General features: G+C 37.8%; 2 protein-coding genes across 2 annotated transcripts; one reads left to right on the top strand and one right to left on the bottom strand.

Annotated features, from left to right (window-relative positions):
* Positions 1-4,943: 4,943 nt before the first annotated feature.
* LOC137733858 (uncharacterized) lies at positions 4,944-7,233 on the top strand. Its single transcript, XM_068473054.1, has 2 exons — positions 4,944-6,454; positions 6,768-7,233. Exons 1-2 carry the CDS (start codon positions 5,067-5,069, stop codon positions 7,021-7,023), a joined length of 1,644 nt encoding a protein of 547 aa, XP_068329155.1. The 5' UTR covers positions 4,944-5,066; the 3' UTR covers positions 7,024-7,233.
* A 185-nt stretch (positions 7,234-7,418) lies between these two features.
* On the bottom strand, positions 7,419-10,571 carry LOC137733859 (glycosylinositol phosphorylceramide mannosyl transferase 1). Its single transcript, XM_068473055.1, has 5 exons — positions 10,234-10,571; positions 9,211-9,604; positions 8,758-8,921; positions 8,555-8,625; positions 7,419-7,832 (listed from the first exon to the last, which is right to left on the bottom strand). The coding sequence occupies exons 1-5, from the start codon at positions 10,428-10,430 to the stop codon at positions 7,672-7,674; spliced, it is 987 nt and encodes a 328-aa protein (XP_068329156.1). The 5' UTR covers positions 10,431-10,571; the 3' UTR covers positions 7,419-7,671.
* Between the last annotated feature and the right edge of the window lie 5,565 nt (positions 10,572-16,136).

The following is a 16,136-nucleotide window of genomic DNA, read 5'->3' as shown; positions in this document are numbered from 1 at the left end:
CAGGGACATCAGAATGAGATACAGCTTGTTTTCGTTGCTCGAAACTAACGACATCAACGGTATTAGCGGTGATACAAAACTAATTTGGAGCCAACTTGCACACTGACAAACGTCTACATATGGTCACGACACGTGTGAGTTCAATCGGTAGTATGTGGACAAGTGTCAGCTTGTGGAGAAGTCCTTAGTTATTGTAGTCACATGTGACTCAGTACTGCTACGACATACTCCACATGCATACAACTCTTTTTTTCTTTTTCTTTTTCTTTTCTTAAAGAAAAAGAAACCTATTGATTGTAAAAGTGATAACTTTGAATGAGATTACTTGAGGTCTTTTTTCTTTCCTATCCCTTCCATTCCAAAAAGCTTCATAGTTAAAGATATCTCTCCAGATATATTCTTTCTTAATTCGTTCATTGCAAAATCTGAAGATATGATATAAATATTAAGTAAAACTTAACATTGAATTTAAAAACTAAACTTTGAAATACAGTCGATAAAATCTAGAGGACGTTTAGCCAAAAAAGAGACTTGAACAAGATGAGCGACTATATATTATATATTAAATAATTGATTACCTGAGAGAGTCTGCAGCTACAGAGACTGATGAGAAAGCTCCATCCCTGCAGAGCCGTTATATATGATCGATTTTCGCAACAGTGGTAAGAGTCCTTGCTAGAAGATGTGACCAATGAAGTTTGCGCTCTAGCAATTAGGTGCACCATGCAGGTTGGATGAATCCAGTGGGAGTTTACGGAAATACCCTTATATTTCTCTTCACGTAGATGAGTTTTGTACTGGTTTGACGAACCATGATATTTTTCGTGATATTTTGACAGAGGTAATTGTTATTGAGCTTACCCTCGTAAGAGTACATTCGCCATACTTGAATCTATGAAAATCTTGAAATCTTTTGTTTGAATTGAGAAGTAGAACAAATTCAAGGACATCAGAATGAGACGCAGCTTGTTTCTGTTGCTCGAAACTAACGATATCAACGGTATTAGTGTTAATACAAAACTGGAAGTCCACATGGAAATTAAAATATCAAGTTATTTGCCCTTCTAGGGATGAACACATAATTATTTGTTTTAAACATATGACTTGTTTGGATGTGCTTTTAAAATGACTGAGAGTGCTTTTAGGAAAATTGTTTTAGGTTCCAAAAGCACTTGAAGTGCTTTATGCAAGAAACACCAATTAAGTGTTTTTTTATGATTCATTTGCATTTTTAAAGATTGGTTCTAAAAACATTTTCACCAAAAACATTTTTAGTCATTTTAAAAGTACATTCAAACAAACTCATAATTAATCCTTGCAAAAACATCCGCTAAAATTGGAACAACACAAAATATTCTGACCAATACACAACACTTGCTCAAATGGATCGCCGACGCAAATTTCCAACTCCAGCATTTGCATGTCCGAAGTAGCCTTTTCTTATATTATGTGACGTGGCTCTCCATGGACTATTATTGCTTCCCATTTCATCAATCGTCCTCCTGATCTTCCTTCCATACAAGCTCTACCGGAGGCTGAGATTCAAGCTCCCACCCGGTCCACAATCGGTGGCCGATCGTCGGAAACCTCTTCGACATAAACCCACACTGCGTGGCCCAAGTATTTAGGCCTATCTTATCAGTGTGGATTGGATTCACACTGAACGTCGTAGTGTCCAACTCGGAGTTGGCAATGGCAATGCTAAAAGAGCATGACCAGAAACTGGCTGATAGTGCTGGTAGTATGTCGATCGCAAAGTTTTACAGGATCAAATTTGGGCTGACTATGGGCTCCGCTATGTTAAGGTTAGGAAGGTGGGCAACCTCATCTTCCCTAATAGGTCAGAAGTTTGAAATCTCGGACCTATTGAGAAAGATGAGGCCGCTGCTATGGTGAAATCTTTTTGTTTTTTTTTTTTTTTTTTGAGATGAAGTACGATATTCATTGAATAGTGAAATACGTACAAAATCGAGGAAAGGGTGCTTACAGCAGGCCTTAATAAAAATCTTGTTGGGGCTTTCAACCCGATCGAAGGGAAAAAGAGTGTCCTGCACCAAAATTAACTACTAGTACTATTCTCCAATAATACATCAGAAATTACATTAGGAGGTGCTTCAAACCAAGAAAATAGGTGATCGATGGTTAAACTAAACCTTGCAAGGCGATGGGCCACTCTGTTTTTGTCCCTTCGACCAAACGAAACCTTCCATTGCTTGAAGCTTTGAAGACTATGCCGTGTATCGTCAAACAAAAGGCCATAATTAACTATCTCTGAAATAAACACTCTGCACAATTTAATTTATTTTATTTTTCATATTAGAAATGAGTTGTATCAATTTTTTATTTTAATTTTTTCTGTATGAATGCACTATATTAATGGACCATATATTAACATCTTCTTAGCAGAGATCTAGTTTATTATAGCAAGAACATGATAAGAATAAACTAGTAAAGAAGAGGCTATGTTTTCACTCAGACCTCCTATAACCATAATAAGAGAGGGTCCTATGAAGGCCCTATCATTTAGTTTTTACTACAGTGAAACGAGATTCCTACTAGTTAAGAATGGACTCATATATACTAAAAATTAAAAATTATATGAGTTAAACCGCATATAATGAACTAACCTAATAAAATACCATCCAACGTCACCATTTATTGGAGTCAAAATAAAGCTCTTTCGCTAACACGTAAATAAAAAATCAGAGTAAAATTTAGAATTCGTCCCTAAACTTTCACGACTTGTGGAGGCAGGGCAGTTGCAACGCAAGGGCTCCTGCCTTCCTTGCAATTGCCTCCAATTTTTTCTGCCTTGACTGCTGGAGATGCTCTAATTGGGATTATAATTTTTATAGTCTGTGAGTTTTTACAGGCATATATATTATACCTATCAAACAGATTACGTGAGATGTGCTTCCTGATCGAATTGGGTGATAAGAGGAGCTAAGGTTTTGGATATGGAGCACCGATCAGATCGTTAATTGGTAATTCGAGGCCTAAATCGTGAATTGAAAATTATTTGGGTTGCCAATTTTCAAACCAAGAATTGCATGATTTTCTTCTTTTAGCATTTTGTGAAGAAAAAAAGTTAAAATTTTACCGTAAAATCAATCGATAACATAAAAAATATCCAACTTACTTAAATTCTCTTCCCAAGAACGTGTAATTTCTTTCTCAACATTTTGAATTGGTATTCTTTTAAGGAAAGGGATCCTATGCGGATGCCTTCCACCAAGTCCATCAAGTCCAATAATCCGAACTATTAAAATTTGATTCAACAGTTTCAAACAGGAGACCCCTTTAGAAGTTATAACAACTTTAGCCATTAGATCAAATTTCAATGGCAAAGATTATTGGATTTTGTGGATTTGGTAGAAGGGATCCGGAAAGTATTGCATTTCTTCTTTTTAACCCTCAGCGTGCAGCTAATTTGGAGCCAACTTGCACGTTGACAGACATCTACATATGGTGGCGACATATGTGAGTTCAGTTGGTAGTATGTCGACAAGTGTCAGCTTGCGGAGAAGTCCTTAGTGATTGTAGTCACATGTGATTCGGTACTACAACGACATACTCCACATCTACACAACTTTTTTTTTTTTTTTGCTTTTTCGAAAGAAACCTATTGATTGTAAAAATGATAACCTTTTTTTTTTTTTTTTTTTTAAGGAAAACATGTAAATTTAGGATTTTATTTTATAAAGCTAATTAATTTAGTTCACGTACCATATATTAAATTATCGACTTGGTATTTAAATTATTACTCAACTAAAAGTTCAGTTCTTAAATTATTTTGTTAAAAAAACGACGATTTCTAAAATTCATTGAAACATGAGGTTTAAGATTCAGTTGACATGCAAGGCGATAGATGTATGATATTTGTGTTGAGATCTCAGGTCTCAAAAACTTATTTTTTAAGAATTTAATTTTCATTCAAGTAACAATCTAGACCGTTGATCATCGTAATTGAGCAGTAGGTGTTCTCCACGTACGTGCGATGCAAGTCCACAGACTGAATATACACCCGCGAATTTCTACCTTTCTGCGGCCAACAAGCAAAGACCCTGAAAAGGTTGTAAGTTATTCTTATTCTTCCTATCTTTTGCCCTTTTTTCTCATTTAAAATTTTGGTTCTCTCTCTCAATTCCAACAGAAACAAAAGAAAAAAGAGGAAGAATAAAACAAAGTCCAAATTTGAAGCTGAGGTTGTCTGCTCCTCCATGGTAGAGCAATTCGTGACGTAAAATGGTGGTGGCAAGCCATTCAAGCCATGGTGTTCATCGTCAATGGAGATCATTTCATGATTTCTCCACGGCCGGGAAAATAATAATCTCCCTCGATGTAACGTTCTCTTCATTTCACACTTTGCGTTTTCTTGTTTTCCAACCTTTTTTTAAGGATTTTCTTTTACAATAATTTGAGGCGGTGAGTTGTGTAATATTCACTTTCATTTATGTTCATCGAATTTCCTTTCATTTATTTACATTGAAAGATCAAGACAAGTGCAGAATGTCAAAATGTGAGTGAGAAAATCTTGTTTTAATCATATAAGAAAAGAATTTCGCCACTGCGTTCCCCCCTTTTGCGCCACTTGTTCTCTTTTTGTAATTTTGTTGCGTAATTTATATTTTGTTGATGTTTTGTTTCACTTATTCAAAAATGGCTTGAGAAAAAGAAAGAGTAGAAGAGAAAAAAAGTGTGAAAACCCAAAGTCCTTATCATTGTGGATTTGAAATTTTGTAACCTGATTAGGGCTTTTTATCTTTTTATTCAGGTTGGATTAAATGGAAGCAAAAGCTACTTATTCATGAAGCGACTTCTGGAGCCCAGTTAGACACTTTTTGGCGGATCCAAATCCTTGTTTCCTTTAAAAACCCAACGAAAAATATCCGGCAGCTCCACTTTTTGTTGCACACGGACTTCCCTTGTCACTGCTAGTGTGAACCGTGAACCGATTTTTCTCCATTTTTGCACTCTTTTTTTCCTTCAATTTTTCAGTTTTTGGGCTCTCTGTGTTTAATCTTTTCTCATCGTCTTCTCCAAATCCTGATCGTTGACTTGGAGATATGGATTCCAGAATCGTCCCCTGTTCTAAGAGCTGGCAGAGCTCGCTTCAGATTTCGGCACCAATTTCTTCTTCGTTTTCGAAAGGGTCGTCGTTTTCGGTTTCTTTTCCTTCTGTGACGAAACCCAGTGGAAGAAGCAATGGAGCTCTGGGATGCGGCTTCGTTCGTTGGCTGAACTCTTCCGGGTCGGGGAATTCGAAACGTCAACGTACTTCGAACCAAGTTTGCAGAGCAAAGTTTGATGATTTTTCGTACGAAGAATTGTCGAACCAGATTGAGGAATTGGCGCAAGGGTTCAATCTTTCCGAGGACGATGACGAGAACGTCGACGAACCGGCTTTCTTGGCGTCGAAAACTTCAAAAATCTCTCCGATTTCGACTTACCCAGAAGGCGAAAACAGCAAAGGCAGCGGCTTTTCGATGCGGTTTACGAGCTTGAAGCTCAATGCATTGGAACCCTCTCTGCTGGGGATTCATCCGGAGCCGCCGGACTGGCCGGAGAGAAGCGAAATCGTCAGAGCCACCATGGAAAGAAAGGCCAACAGCCTCGAGCTTCCGGTGTCGCTCCGGTTAATCAAGAAGAAGCAGCGGCAGCAACGGGAGGAGGGTCCAAAAAGAGAAGCCGGGGAATTTACTTTTTGCTCCCTGAACAAGGCATTCTCTTCCATGGTGTTTATAATCCGTGAGCTCCATAGCCACGCTTTGAGTATAAGGGAAAGTTTGTACTCTGAAGATCTGCAGGAGGTTATAGCCAAGGTGCAGAAGCGAGAGATGAACATGTCGTTTGTGTGGTTGTTTCAGCAGGTGTTTTCGGGGTCCCCGACTTTGATGGTTTACGTGATGATCTTGCTGGCGAATTTCAGCGTGTATTCGATGAATTGCAATGCTGTCGTTGCAGCACCTCTGCCTGTATTGATTGAGACTTTGACCCAGACTGAGACAGAGGAAAAACCCTACTCAAAACCCGATTATGTTTCCGATGACGATTCTACTAGCGTTGTGAAGAAGACCTCGAACGAGGGCGATTTTCGTGACAATGTGAGCACAGAAACTTCATTCAGGCATGCCGTTGTTGATATCGAGAAGATGTATGGCATTTCCTTGTTCAATGGTGAGGAGTTCACGGCAGAGGAGGAGGTGAAGTTGTGGAACTCTGTGATGGAGGAAGCTTCAAGAATGCAATCAGAAGTAAGGGATGAGGCTCTTGATCACGAAACGGTGCAGAAATTTGTGTCACCGATAACTGTGACTGTCGAGCCGGATTGTCATGAGCACTACTTTAGAACTGATCTTTTGTACCAGATGAGTTTAGCTCAGGATCCTCGTAATGCACTTCTGCTCTCAAACTATGCACATTTCCTCCATGTCGTGGCTCGCGATCACGATAGGTGAGTATCACTTACCAAACTATCTGCTTCAGTGTGCTTACTAATTTGCATTTAATACATTTTCTTGTTTTATGATGTGTTTGTATAAACCTAACTCGACTGAAAAGGATTGGTAGACGACTAGATTGGTTAAGTTCGTCGATGCTTCAATTCCCATTTCCATGTATTTGTGATGATTTTGTAGCAACTAGACCTCTAACGGAGTTGGATTTTAGGTTATGATCCAATTAAGTCTTTGCTTTTCATACAATAGGACTCAAATTCTGTGTAGCCTGCCTGACCGGTGTTGTGTGATCTATGTTTGCGTTTGCAGGGCCGAGGAGTGCTTCAGGCGCGCAGTGCAAGGGGAGAAACCAGACGCTGAGGCCTTGAGCCGGTATGCAGACTTCTTGTGGTTAGTAAGGAAAGACATGTGGGGCGCAGAAGAGAGGTACCAGCAAGCAATGGCAGAGGAGCCCGACAATCCCTTTTACGCCTCCAAGTATGCCAATTTCCTTTGGAGCACCGGCGCCGAAGATACTTGCTTCCCTCTCAGTACATCCTACGATAACTACAACAAAGTTTTGTAATTTTGCTAAATTTTGACGGGGTACCGATATCCGGCACTGCCAGGGATGTATTCCGGCCCCGAGTAAATTATCTATCTATAGGAAAGAATGCGACGGAGAGAATAAAAATGTCATTCTCGTTCTAGACAGGAATAACCGCAGACTTATCGCCTCTCTTAGTTTTGTAATCCAGTTTGATCGCAATAAGAAATGTGTCTGACATTGAGTTTTGATGAAGTTTTTGTCTAAATTAAACAGATTCAAAATGGAATCCCGCAATGTATAAATTCCGGGGCACAATAAACTCCTCGACGGTTATCCAACCAATCTACGATGTGGTGAATTCCTCGCCGGTCATCTGACTCTGTCATCAGGAAATACTGTTCATTCTACGTCAACCTAATACAAACTGGAACTGGAAAAGACCTATCTCATTACTCATATAGCGACTGCCTGCCTCGTGTTACATGGTAAGAATACAAGAATATCAATCTATATGGGCGTGCTAAATTGGCCGCTGCTGTCACAAAAACGCATACATTTTCGGAGAGTTAAATATTATACATCCGAGGAACAAAGAAGTACCGTAGCAACTTTAACAGGACGGAAAGTGTGGAAATTCTCATTGCTCCAGGATTTGATTGGGGAATATGTAAGCGTGTTCTGAAATCACCAAAACCAGATGTTTCGACTGTCAACAGCCTTCACAGATGTGGGTACCAGTGGCATTCGTCCAAACTCGGCAACAAATCTATCGACACAGTTGGTTCTTTTTTCAGTATGACCTCCTAAGGTACTGATACCAGTTGAACCAATCTCGAATATTTTACCTGAATGAAAAGTACAGTAATGTGTAGCGAGACGTAAGTAATCAGAAGAGAAAATACTACAACAGAAATGAAAAATGAATGTTGAATGGTGGTTAGGTATTGCGAATGCACTTCTTGGTATGCATCAACCAAAGTGACAATTAGAATATGCAGAAACATCCAGTCCAAGTTTTCAAAGGATGATAAAACACATGTTCCTAGGTGTAGCCTAAACGAACAGAATTTCATTGCATCTACATGTCACCGACATAACTTGCTTTTTTAAGATGTTAACAAAAGAAAGTCAATTCTTTTCCAAAATGTAGCGAAAACAGGAAGCGTAGGTCTACTCCTAAAAATCATATGAAAACTGATGGCATTTCCATTATTATTCTATTTATGCTGGTGAAAGAAGTAGTCCGGACACCGCAGATTCCAGGGAGCAGATAGTTGCCCGGCTAAGACATGCCTACTCTTCTCCTTAAAGTTCCGTGTAAGATTCCTCCACTGCATTTTTAGAATTTGATCTTATTTATGATGCAGAACTTATTATGGTTTGTCTTCCAACTCTTATAACACATCAATCTGTAATATTATCTCATTTCAAACTAATTTGGATTTTAAAGACCGTGAGTAAAGCAAAATAGCTACCTGTTGCACATCATATGATATAAGGCCGAACAAAGAAATGCAAGAAAGAAAATTTTAAACGAAGCATGCCATTGCAGAGGATATATGATTACCTTTCACCCATATAGGGGGAGCATTAGTTACATTTGCTACAAGAAAGGACATTGCAATGTCTTCACAGTTCCTGGTGAAATCCAACCCAATATTAAGTGAAAAATATTTACAATTAAACAAAAACCACACACTCGCATGTGCACACAGCTCAAAAGAAATATAAATAAGGGTAAGAAGCAAATAACAAAGCAAAAGGGCAAACCTGTTCTTGGTAATAAATTCTTTGATTGACGCTGGCATTTCATTTGTGTACAAACTCAGGTACTTTTTGTGGAAGAAGGCTGCCTTAGACAGTACCATACTGTATGTGCCCGTCCACCAAACTGACCACCATCCACCATATATGTAGTGATTCTCATCACCTTTCTGCACAGTGAGCATAAAAACTGGTAAGACAGCTGACAAGTGTGCCATACAGAGTTTTCTAAATTGTTAATAAGAAATGGGGTTTCTTCAGTAAATGTTGGCTCGCCTAAAGTATAGAACAAATGAACAATACATAGTTTCGAGCTCAAATAGATCAAAACCAACTTTGTACCTCAAACAGAAATTAATATGAGTTTTCCAACCAAGAAACTTAAAATATAGGGAAGACAGCAAGAGCGTTGGATAATACTCTCTAAATGACGAGAAAATGTAGGAGATTGAGGCATACCGGATCAACCCAGTGCATCCGAGGCACAAATCCAACCATTGTATCCGATGCACTTTGCCAAACATCAAATGCAAATTCTACTGAAGAACAAGGGAATATAACATCATCGTCAATTGAAAAAACAGCATCTGTTCTCAAATCCTTAATTTCTTTAAATCTGTTGTTCAAACTGTCTTCCTTGTTGATATCATATTTCAATTCAACTTGTCGTCCATCTCTCGTGTTCAGATGTACAATGTGATCCAGAAATTTTGTCAGAGAATCGGACGGAGGACTTGGCTCACTCCACACAATATGTATTGAATCAAGCCGAGGGCATCGAGAATAGTGAGAAATAGACTGCTTCAGAAGATCATATCTCTTCCATGTGTTCATTACAATAGAATACCCTTTCCTGCATACAAATTGCAAATTTCAGCATGAATACTTAATAAATCGTATCTCTCTACTACGATACAATCAACAATAAGACAATCGAAAAAAATCTAGGAATGTGCTCTTTAGAAAATGAGAACAACACAAAGTCAGCTTAATCTTCCCAGTCTTTCCCAAATCGAAAAATGGGGTTGAAGCAGAAAAGTGACCATATCCTTATAGCTAACACTCCGTTTCCATCGGAATCAAAGCTCCCGCTCGAACCTCTGACCTCTCGGTCACAAAAGAGCAACCTTTCCGTTGTAACAAGGCTCGCCCTCAATCCGTGGAATCAAAATTCTTAAAATAAATCAAGAAAAAATATACCTGACCCCATGGATTATATCTAATATGGAAATTATTCTCAACACTCCAAGTAAGATCACTAATCCAAAAGTTCAGAGAAGTTTGGGATTGTATTCAAATCTTTCTTAATATAGAATTTAAAAGAAAGTAGAACATCAAAATACAAACACCGAGCTTAATTATTTACTAAAAATAGAGTTATTAACAGTGATGTGCAAGTGGAAGCTTGAGCAATCAAAAAATTAGCGACTAATAAGGATATGCGGAGATTTTGGAAAAAAAAATGTAAGCAATTGTACGAACCGTGAATCCGAGGACCGTTCCAGAACCGCAGTGTGACTCGTCCATCCCATAAAATCCGAAGCTCGATTGGCGAGCACGATGAGCGTGAATCCGATGCAACAGCACAGCAGAAGCTTGACCCTCATCGATCCAACGGTCGAGATCAGCAGCTGCCGCAGCCTCTGTACCGTCCTACGGTTCCACACGCTCCCTCTCATCACCGCCGTGGCCTTCGCCAGCTCTGCCGTCGCACCAAACCTCGCGCGCCAAGCCCCGCGAAGATTCGCCCGAGCCCGAACCAGATACGAGTCAGCAAGTCAGCCTTCAGCGAGCTCTTCCACAACTTCGCTTTCGTCCCTCGCCGGTAGAGAGAGAGAGAGAGAAGAGAGAGAGAGAGAGAGAAATTGATTCAGCGTGGCGCGGGGGTGTAACTAATAACACGACGATGAGCGATGGACGGCTGAGATCAGATTAAACACGGGGCAGCTGGAGCCGTTGATCTTATCGTCGAGTTCCGTACTCGCATTTTGTTCTCAGATCGGGAGCCGGCTGATGGGGAAATAACTTGCCGTTTGAGATTTCCTGTGACCGGGGGCAGACGTTTTCTATTTTTGTCAACTGGGCAGGGGTTTGTTTAGGGTGTGAGAAGGTGGACGGAAAGATGGGTGAGAGCGAACGTGTACGACATCGAAGACGTTGACATAAGGGAATTTTGGGTGATATTTTATTGTGGGAGATGATTTGATGGAAAAATAGGACGCCGTGTTTGAAAGAGATAAAGGATCGTTTTTTATTTTTTTCCCGGACGTTAAGGACTCTTCGGATCGCCAGTTTTTCAACGCCGTTTCTTGTCTTTGTATGTTTTTTGCCGATTGTATTAGAGTGGATCTGTCTGTGGGTAACGGTATCGGTTTTTCTTTTTAGGTGGATGGGGTAAGTGTATGGGTTAATTATCCAGGTCAAAGGGTAAAGATATTATAATCGTGTCATATTGTTAGTTGAAATTCTTTTACGCTAAGTAGTTCAAATGTTACAATTTTTTTTTTTTTTAAATGAGACAACTAGTGGCTTATTCACCTTTTATGGGCATTGGGAAAACTCAGAGGCATTTAAGCATTCTCCTGGCCACAAGTCTACTTCTAGCCCAGCAACGGGTTTCGAACTCGAGATCCCCAGTTTTTAGTTTTAAGGAAGCCTTGTAACTCACCTTTTACCACTGGACCACCAGCTCGTGGTTGTTTGAATATTACGAGTATAAATGAATTGTATAATTTGAGTGATTGTTTTTATTATTATCTTGTGAATTCATATTATCTAATACTATGCAGTGTTTTGAAAATTAGTTGGGCCTACCGGCTCGTTTTGCAATGGACTCTAAATATTCGTTTTTGGACAAGCAATGAAATTGAAAGTCCAAATGCTTCATCCAACGACCCAAATGGAAGCGATGAAGAACCGACCAAATTAGAAAGGCCTCAACAAATGAAAGAGTCAAAGTCCAAATACTGATAGTCTCATTGGTGGTGCCTCTCGGTTTCTTTATTCTCTCTCAGCCCTTGGTCCAAACAACTAATTGGGCCTACCGGCTCGTTTTGCTCAAAACGCTCTCTCATTCAGAATTACGCATTCTTATATTAGTTTCTTAATCCACAAATGCCACTCTTATGTTCATTTGTGACAATTAATGAAAGTGTGTGCTGTCCATATACTTATTTTTACCTCTCACACACTCGTATTAATTTTTGGCCGTCAGATCGAATGAATCGAAAAAGATCAATGGATAAAAAATAGCAAGAGCATGTGGAAGGTAAATAGAGTTGTGTAAATAGTATTATCCTTAATGAAATACCGTTACCACCTCTCTAATATAGATGAGACTCGTTTAGGGGTGGGTTCGGTTCAATTTTTTTCGGTTTTTATTTGGTTTTATTTTTTTTGGCTCGGTTTCGGTTCGGTTTTTTTATAAAATCTGTTTTTCCATTTCAAAGAAAGTAAAGGAAGAAAAAAAGAGAAAGAGCAAGAAGATGCAAGAAGAAACAAAGAGAAATAAGATGTAGGGAGGGTCGGGTGGGGAGGAAAAAAAAGAAAAAAAAGAAAGAAGAGGGTTGGGTGGGGAAAAGAAAAAGGACTTGGATTATGGGTTAATGGTTGGCCTAAAACAAAAGCTTAAAACTTGGGTCTAAACTTAAATTGGGCTTGGAATATAAACACTCAAATATTAAATAAATAAATAAACTTAATTATATTTAATTTGGTTCGGTTCGATTTGATTTGGTTTTTGAATCATCGAAACCAAACCAATAACTTTTGGTTCAGTTTGGTTTTTTTTTCGGTTCAGGTTTTATCGATTTTTTTCAGTTTTCGGTTTTTCCAACCCACCCCTACATATGTTGGTAGGCTTTCCCTTTATTAAAAAGGTGACATAAATATAGTATGAAAAATATAATAATTGTGTGCATTACTCAGACAATGAAAACCATATGTAATGGTGGTTTATGAAACATATAGATTTTTTGTGGTAAGATTTAGTCCACGCACCACTTTACTCATGACTCAACTTTTTGAAGACATTCTATCCAACATCTTACTGTATAATCGCCATGTCATACAGACGGAGCAAATAAATATTGGATTATTTCATTGTTATCAATTATAGCGACCGATGACAGATTTCATGAAGCGTAAATGTACTAATCACACGTGTCACAAGTTTAGATACAAAAGTCATTAATAAGGTCAATTTAGTCAATGAAATTCCGTCCTTGACCTTTTGTGAGTTAGGGATGTAATGTTCACACATTCCATTTTACTTCTTATATACCTTTTGAATTTTCAGCCGTTAAATCGAATGAATTGAAGAAGATCAACGGATAAAAATTATCAAAGGGTGTGTGGATAGCACAACCCTTTGTAAGGATGTGGATCCTTTCCTAATTGTCTTCATAGGATCCTATGGATCCATTCATTACGGTTGTTTATCAAATATCGTAAGGTGTTAGATTCTGTTTGTATTCAATTTTAATAAAATAATTTAAAATAACTTATAATCGCATAATGATCAATTAACTAATAAGATAAACTGATCACTAAAATCTTCACAAAGAAAATCTAGATAAGATCCTATTCCCTTTTGTGAGGCCTGGGGAATTTGCATGGTCGACGGCGACAGGCCGGCGCTAGTGGCCACAGTGGAGTCACTGGTCATTAATTTCAACTCAAATAACATGATTTCCATGCGCATTACAGAGAGAGAGAAGAAGAATGATGGAATGGGCGGCGAAAGTCGGTCCTTACTTTAATCGCATTATTGCTTCCCAAATACCGCAACATATATTTCTTTTTTCTTCTCCTTCTTGAATTGGTGATTTCGTCATCAGAAGTTAAAAAAAGAAACAAAATTTACAAAGTGTAGTGCACATCAACTGCCCAACAAGATCATTTTCAGATTCTTTTGACGAAGATTATAGGGATCTGTAAATCGTTTTGTTCATTATTTATCGTGCGGTCAATTTTTATCATGTACTGTTTGTCTTTAATTTTAAATAAAAATATTTAAAATAATTTCTGACCGTACGACGAACGAATATGATTTACGTATCCTCAAAATCCTCACAAAGAAGATCCAACGAGGATCCGGATTCATCAATCGCATCCAAACCCCTGGATCAATACAGGACATCGCAAAGTACAAAGTGCCAGATATATATACGAAAAAAGAGCACCAAATACATTCTCCTCCCAGTCCTCATAAACCCTAATCTTTAGATATGGTTGACACAAAAAATGCCCAAGCTGGCCTGTAAAGTGGAAAACTTGACACTGCACATCCATGTCAGAACCTACGCGAGAGACCTTATGCCATCGAAAAAGATAGCATGTGATGGTATACACTTGTGAATGTATAAATTAGCAGTGAACATACGTTTCTAGTTAGCTTTATATAAGAAATTTGAGGGTAACCTAGGATCGAATTAGATTGCATGCTTTGATTATAATGTCTGCCACGAAGGAAATTCATTAATCTGTTGCTTGCAACCAAAGTTTATAAGATTTGTTTTTACATCTTTAAAGAGTCGCCTAGTGGGCTTATATTTTTTAAATTCCATGGGACTCTGTTAATTTAATAAATTATCCTTGATCTTTGTTAATTACTTTTTAAATTAGGACTGATAGGTGCTAATTACCTAATCACTTGTTCCCATCTTTTATGTGATGATTTGAAAATGACAGAACATCTCGCTTTTTGTTTGCAGCATTTTTATAAATATTTCTGTCAAGGCTTTAATCCATCTTCCAAAGAGCTTGTGCCTATCTAAATGGCGGTGCAACGTGGACGAACGACATTTACATAACAGTTCGCGGTGGTGGCTTGGGTTTTTTTTTTTTTTTTTTTTTTTTTAATAGAAGCAACAAAGTGTTTCATTAATTAGAACAACTAAATACAAGAGATGTTAGATAGACACAAATTTTTTAGAGTTGGAGATAGTTTGCACAAGATACAAATCATTCTAAACCCTTATACAGCTACCACAAACAGGAGTTCTAGGAAAAATTATCACAAAAACAGCAAACGCGATAGTCAGAATACCGGTATCCTAACATAAAGCCATCGCTAACAAGACCACATAAATCGCATAAGCGACATAAACAGATCACCGAAGCAATACAAAATTTAACGTTGGGCAACACGAATCTCTGGTTATGGCTTTGGTGGTGGAATTTAGTTGGGGATATTTTTTTGTTACGAGTTGAAAGTTTTGTGTTTTGATACTTTTGTCAAATTTAACGCGGTGCTGATTTTCTAGGGCAGCTATTCTCATGATTTTCCGGTGAAGTGGTTGCGGCATTTTGATGGGGTTATGTTTTTCGTTTTCTATTTGTCTTCTCGTTAAATGGGCTTATTGGATATTCTCTGCTTTTATTGGGTTATTTGTTGTAACTTGAATGGAGATTTTCCCATCTAATGAGTTTCTATATTTTCTTGACAAAAAAAAATGTATATATATATATATATATATTATATAATAGTGTCCTATTGATTTACAGTTGTAGTTTTTTTTTTTTTTTTTTTAAGTATTAAGTCATACATAATAACTCGTTGTCGGACTTTTTTTACTATAATATCGTTTGTAATAATAATAAGAAATTTAATTCATTTGTTTCATTTGTTTTTTTTTTTTTTTTTTGAATTGCAGCAAAATAAAATTATAGACAAGAAGCAAAGTAATGGCCCTAATCCAAGGGGCGGCTACAGCTACATAATCATAAGAATCAATGTATGTGTGTGTATGTGCGTTATAAGCGATTTGTCACCATGTGTTCAAAGATTGTGAGCCATCCATTATCTATATGGTTTTTTTATTAAGAATATTTGTCTCTTGTCTCATTGTTGTCCTACATTAGTTTTCATGCAAACCAAGTAGCAAGGTTAAATATGACATTTAATTACGAGAACTTTTTTAGTGCGGTATGTCACGTGTTATTATATAATTTAAGGAATTTTTTTTTTTTTGTTTTTTAAAGTATCTCTCAAACTGTTCAATAACGTCGTACTCCGAACACACCGAAAAATATCTTGTAAATTAGGTTAATTAATCAGTGCAGTACTATTGTCACTTTCTGCACAAAATCGAATCTCCTCTCGTAAAATAGAGTAATTTAGAGCATTGCATCGCCAACAACAAAAAACTTGGCATGGCACCTTTTGAAGCCAAAGCCTTGAGCAAAGTATGTCTTTCAAAAATATAAAAAATCCGCATACCAATCCACTTGTGAAGCTGACTAGCGACTACGGTGGTGCAGATGTGGTCCAAACAACACTTTGATCCTATTGTAGTTTTTTCGATTCGAAATCATGTTTCCCTATCATCAATTGCATACAATCATAGACATATCTACGCTTACTTGGCTCGCTGCAAAATGTT

The sequence above is a fragment of the Pyrus communis genome, chromosome 5, assembly GCF_963583255.1.
Source record: "Pyrus communis chromosome 5, drPyrComm1.1, whole genome shotgun sequence".
Taxonomy (NCBI): domain Eukaryota; kingdom Viridiplantae; phylum Streptophyta; class Magnoliopsida; order Rosales; family Rosaceae; genus Pyrus; species Pyrus communis.
The sequence above is the reverse complement of the archived record's forward strand: the minus strand, read 5'-3'. Positions and strand labels throughout refer to the sequence as shown.